The 5,662-nt window shown below is 45.7% G+C and overlaps 1 protein-coding gene across 1 annotated transcript; it reads right to left on the bottom strand.

Annotated features, from left to right (window-relative positions):
- Positions 1–3,783: 3,783 nt before the first annotated feature.
- On the bottom strand, positions 3,784–4,630 carry LOC143033590 (THAP domain-containing protein 3-like). The gene is made up of 2 exons (XM_076199081.1): positions 4,575–4,630; positions 3,784–4,216 (listed from the first exon to the last, which is right to left on the bottom strand). The coding sequence occupies exons 1-2, from the start codon at positions 4,628–4,630 to the stop codon at positions 3,784–3,786; spliced, it is 489 nt and encodes a 162-aa protein (XP_076055196.1).
- Positions 4,631–5,662: the final 1,032 nt, after the last annotated feature.

Genomic DNA, 5,662 nt, shown 5'->3' with positions numbered 1-5,662 from the left:
CCTTGAGTCATCATTCTGGCCATTGTCGTGGATCAGGAACCTCTGTAGTGAATCGCTTGCTGTCTCAGCCCACTCGCCATCAATGATCAGATCTTCAATACTCGCTGGTTCCATTGGAGTTTGTCATCAAGACACAATTTCTTTCCTCCTCGGCTACTCTGTATGAACTCCATGTTAGACTGATTCTGGATTCCAAGGAAAGACCACCTCGCTTGCGCGGGATCGGGTTTTGTGGGAGGGGAAGAATGTCTGCAGGAAAATGAAAAGATAGTAGCGTATAAAAGAGGGCTATTGCCACCGGGCGATTTGCGAGCGATTAGGGGCTTGTTGGTGGTCGTGACTCGGGAGAACTGGGCTAGGAGCTTGGACGGCGGCGTCAATGCCGGGAGGAAGAGCAGATTATATCACCAACGAAAGTTTGGAAAATGGTAGGAGACGTAGTAGGAGAGAAAGGGGGGAAAACGGAAAAAATCTTTAGTGGGAGGTAAACTGAAATGAGAAGATGTAGTATAAGAGAAAGTTAGAAAGGAAACGAAATTTAGTCGAAGAAAAAGGAAGTGTATATGTTTGTGCGTGGGATGTGGCTATGTTCGTGAGAGGTGTGTGTGTGTAATTTACGGTGAGTAGATTTCACTTCCCGCGTGTAGAGGGCGTTCCTGATTAGCCCCAGGTAAGACATGAGAATTCCTGTTTTACCCCAGGTTGGGTTTGAGCTGTTTGCATATTTTTGTAGCCTGTCAGTTAATGGGCTACATGCGATATTATTATTATTATCATTATTACCATTACCATTATTATTATTATTACATTATTGCGGCTATCACCAGTCAAGCTGGTGAAGGGGTGTATTACTTGTAGGTACGGTTATACACGTCTTATCGTGTACACCGCACGTGGGACGGGCGCAGCTGACAGATAGTCTGTACGGTGTGGTCTAGGTGTAATATGTTGTATCAGATGTTTGTGTTTGTCGTGCAGTTTTTCTAGGTGTCTTGAGTGAAGTTTGTGTTTGTGTTGGTTGAGTGGACGGATGTTGGAAATTTGGTGTAGAGACTCAGTGGTTCTGAAGTCGCTCCATCGCGAGCCCGTGATGAACTGGACAGCGGCATTCTGAACCTTCTGATGCTCGTAGTTATTAGTGGCACATGTCAGCTGGCTTAGTCCCGGGGATTGGCACAGAATCGGTCTGACGAGGGCTAGGTACAATCGACGTTTGGTTCTCAGTGTTGCAGTTTTGAAGCGTCTGAGCTTACCCAGCACAGCCCTAGCCTTCGCTCCCTGCTTGCGGAAGTGTGGGGTCCAGGTAAGGCCACTATCAAGTGTGGTACCCAGCACACGGGTATGGTCCTTCGCTGGGATGTTTGTGTTGTTTATTTTAAGAGGAGTGTTTGTGATTGTTCTGTTGGTTCGTTTGCAGCAGAAGTATACAGCATTGCATTTCGACGCGTTGGTCTTAATGCGCCACTGTTGCTCCCACGCGTGTGCCCCGTCTAGGATATTTTGCATTACGTGTAACGCTCCCTGCAGCGTTTTGTGTCTGCTTATGTGGTTAGTGTCGTCCGCATACGAAAGAGTTAGAGCCTGGTTGCGCGGATAAGCTGGCTCTGGCAGGTTATTCGTATATAGATTGTACAGAGTGGGGGCAAGGACTGACCCTTGCGGTACTCCAGCCTTCGGCACAAAAGGTTGGGACAGACAGCCCCGCCACTTTATTCTTATTGACCTGTCGTCCAGGTAGTTGCAGAGCAACCTTGTGAACGGCAGGGCAAAGTCGAAGTTGTGGTACAATTTGTACTTAAGGCCTTCATGCCAGACAGTATCGAATGCCTTCTCCACATCCCCACAAACCAAAATGGCCTTACCAGGGCGACCGTCTGGCGGTCTTTGAACCCATTGAGTGATCATGGATATTACGTCGTCTGCACCGCGCCCCGGCCGAAAACCAAACTGGCAGTCCCTCAGCACATTCTCCGTCTCTAGGTACACGGTCAGGCGGCGGCATAAGACGTGCTCAAACACCTTTCCAAAGTACTCCAGAAGGGAGATGGGCCGGTATGAAAGGGGGGCGGAGGCGGGTTTCTGGGGTTTAGGAATGAGGATGGTATGGGAGGCCTTGAATAGTTGTGGGAAGTACCCAGAGGCTAGTGAGCTATTATATAGTGTCGTCATGTGTGAGATTATGTTGTCTGGCATACGTTTGAGTATGTGTGCATCGATGCCTGAGGGGCCAGGGGATTTTAGTTTTAATGCCGAGATAACCCCCTTTACCTCCTCCAAAACGATGGGGCAGATAAGGGGATCATCTTCATTTAACTGAGAGAGATCAACAGTCTCGTCGGGAATGAGGTCACTACAACTGTTCATGAAGGAGTTAACACTGTGCAAGGTGCTAAAGCAATGTGGTCCTTGCACAGGATGGGGTTTAAAGACCTCACTCCATGCTGACGCCAGAAGGTCAGCTTGGTGTTGGGGGGAGTGTGCAGAGTGGTTAAGATGGTTGATGACCTTGGGTGGAGGCACAGAGCACTCCTCCAGCTCACGTTTGAGGGTCCTCCAGAACTTGGAAGGGTCCGTCTCACAGGCGCCGGAGAGCGAGGCCATCAGTTGCTCCTCCTCTCGATGTGAATCGATGTAGAGGGACTTCCTCAGGCTACTCTGTAGCCAGTGCATGTCTCGTAGGATGGCGACACGGGCCTCTAGGGGTGCTTGTAATAGATCTGTAAATCTGTTCTGTAGTGCAATGCGTAGTCTGTTAGTGCGCATAGAAGCGGTGAACGTGGCAATCTTTCGGTGCTTTGTTCTAGGAATGTGCTTTTTTACAGCGTTTTTGACAAACTTTGTAAGTGAGCGCCATTCCTGCTCTATCGCCGCTTGTGGAGTGTTGTCCATGTTTATGTTGGTGTATGTCGTGAGAGTGTTTTTGAAGCCTTCCCAGTCGGCCTGACTGTAACGTAACCGAGGCTCACTGGGGATAAGGATGGGTGAGGTGGAGATGCGAAGGATTAAGGGTATGTGGTCTGAGAGGGTGGGGGCACCGGGTGAGATAGTGGAGTTGAGGAAGAAAGCTCGGCTGTTGGAGAACACCAGGTCGGGCTTACCCTGCAATCCATGACCTATGAATGTGGGAAAGTCCGGACCTAGGAACTTCAGCCGGTGAAGTATAGTAAGAGAGTGTAGTTGCCGACTCACTGAGCTGCTGTTGTGCGTTCCAGGGCTCCAAGCAGCATGACTGCAGTTGAAATCGCCAATGAGGGAGGTTGGGACTTTGTATGACATCACCTTGGCAATGTCAACAAAGGGGAGGAAGGGGATACGGGGAGGGCGGTAGAGGGTACAGAGGAGTTGACAACCAGCAACTGCTTTCCTCCTATTATCTTCAGTCATTGACAGAATATCTGTCTTGCTGCATTGCTTCCGACCCAGGGCAGTGGGCAGGAGAGATAACCCCTCATCCATGAGAAGCTAAGATGAGAGGGAAGCGAGGGTAGTGGATGGGAGTGGAATGGTTCGGGATGACATGCCTGGGAATTGGACTTTGGCTACCTCCCTGATAAGGGTAAAAAGCCCTTGGTATATGGATGGATGGAATGGTAATGATAATAATTATGATAGTAATAAAAATTATAACAATAAAATAATAACAGCAACAAATTTTGCCTAGCACATCACTGACTGGAAAACTGTAGCCCAATGCAGCTGGCAACAGTCCTAAGGTCATCCATAGGTATCTCTCAAATGAAATGTTGTTCAAGTGTGTGACTCATGAGCTTATGAGTGGAACAGTCACCAGCTGCTAACTCTTCTGAGAAAAGGTGGAAGGAATACAACTGAAATTGATATAGAGATCTTGGGGCTAGTCTGAGGACCAAGGGTCAGATCCTCAGGACTCCACCTCCATATGATGAGGGTGTTGACAGATTTTGAAGACAAGTGGTAGGGATACACATTTCTCTCACAGAACCACCACTTACAGGTTCCCATCATTAGTCCCATCAAATCCAATTTCGAGTTGACAGATACCTTCTGTAGGTGCTTAGGAAAGTTAAAAATTGTAGGTACTGCATGAAGTTTCAGTCGAACAGTCTGACCCGTTCTATCAAAACAGTCTTCGGTGAAGTGCTCGGAACAAATCTTTGAGTTCTTTGTAGGTTTCCAGTTCTCCCACTTGACCGATATCAGCCATTTCCGCAGCCTTTTGGGGTCATCACAAGGAAACCTAAGTAGTAACACAAGAGAAAATATTACAAATACTATACAAAGTACCTGTTTTATTGGTACTTATTATCAATTAGCACATTTACTCTAACTGTGGAAACATCTAAATTACAAGATAATATTAAAGAATTCCAACTATACCATTCATCAACCTGTCTATGAAACTCTAAAAAACTGCAAGACACCAACTGAAGTACATGTAGGATATAATGGATTTGAGATGACCTGATCTTGTTCTCCACAAAGAGGTGTAATTAATCAACCAATAGAAGTGTAATGCCATGGACAAATCCTAAACTTGTTAAAGAATTGTCTGCATCTCCCTGCTGCCCATTTTCAAAACCTGTCAACCACTTCACCTCCATCTACAGGTGCAACCCTGAGGGGCTGACACTCTGTCCCTGGATTGGCCCATGATCTCTATCAACTTTTATTGTACATCTTCCATCTTTTCACATATGCTGAATTGATGACACCTATGAAGATTATCCAGATATGCATTGTAATTCCCAAATTCATCTCCCCACATCAATGTTTCAAGTTTTTAATTTGGACAGGAATAAAGAGGTCAAGAGATATACAATGCCTTGCCATGTAAGTGAAAAAAAATATATATAATAATAATAAATGAATAAACTAAACACATTCACTGCACACAATAAGCACATCTAAGAATCATATCCATTATGGCAGTAACTTTTGTGTGCTTAATTTTTTGTATTCCTTTGATATTTATTTCCTTTAAATAACTACTGATAGTATATAGCTATACATGTGGTGATGTTACATTTGATTATATAAATACATTCCTAATATGTTACATCAATAGCAAAAGTCACACAATTAGCCATGCCATTGAATACATTACAATTAACCATGACATCTATTAGTTGGGAAAAAGAAAATGATACATATCAGTAGTGGTGGGCAGCTACCGGTAAAGTTACCGGTTTTATCGGTAACAGCCTTGACGGTAGCTTACCGGCAATAATTCTGCTACCGTTAAGGTTCCGTTAACCGATAAGCTATACCAAACACTCGTGGAGCGGTAAGCACGACTCGGCTTGGTGGTACTGAGTGACGGTAGTGGTGGGCAGCTACCGGTAGTTACGGGTTTTATCGGTAACAACCTTGACGGTAGCTTACCAGCAAAAAATCTGCTACCGTTTAGGCTCCGTTAACCGATAAGCTATCCCATAATACTCAGAGAGCGGTAAGCACGTTTCGGCTTGGTGGTACTGAGTGACAGTACTGACGGCCCTACGTAGGATGAAAATTAACAGGAACGTATTCAACGTGCTAGATCGTCCTGCTCCCTTCTCGGCCCACAGATGCACAGTACGAAATGTACGTATTCGAATATGAAAATTAACAGACGTGCTAGATCGTTTTGTTCGTATCTCGGCCCGCAGAGGTTCAGTGCAAAATGTACGTATTCGATTAGTCA

The sequence above is a fragment of the Oratosquilla oratoria genome, chromosome 16 (assembly GCF_046742065.1).
Source record: "Oratosquilla oratoria isolate Oo_2021 chromosome 16, ASM4674206v1, whole genome shotgun sequence".
In the NCBI taxonomy this organism is placed as follows: domain Eukaryota; kingdom Metazoa; phylum Arthropoda; class Malacostraca; order Stomatopoda; family Squillidae; genus Oratosquilla; species Oratosquilla oratoria.
This window is presented reverse-complemented; position numbering and strand designations above follow the sequence as displayed.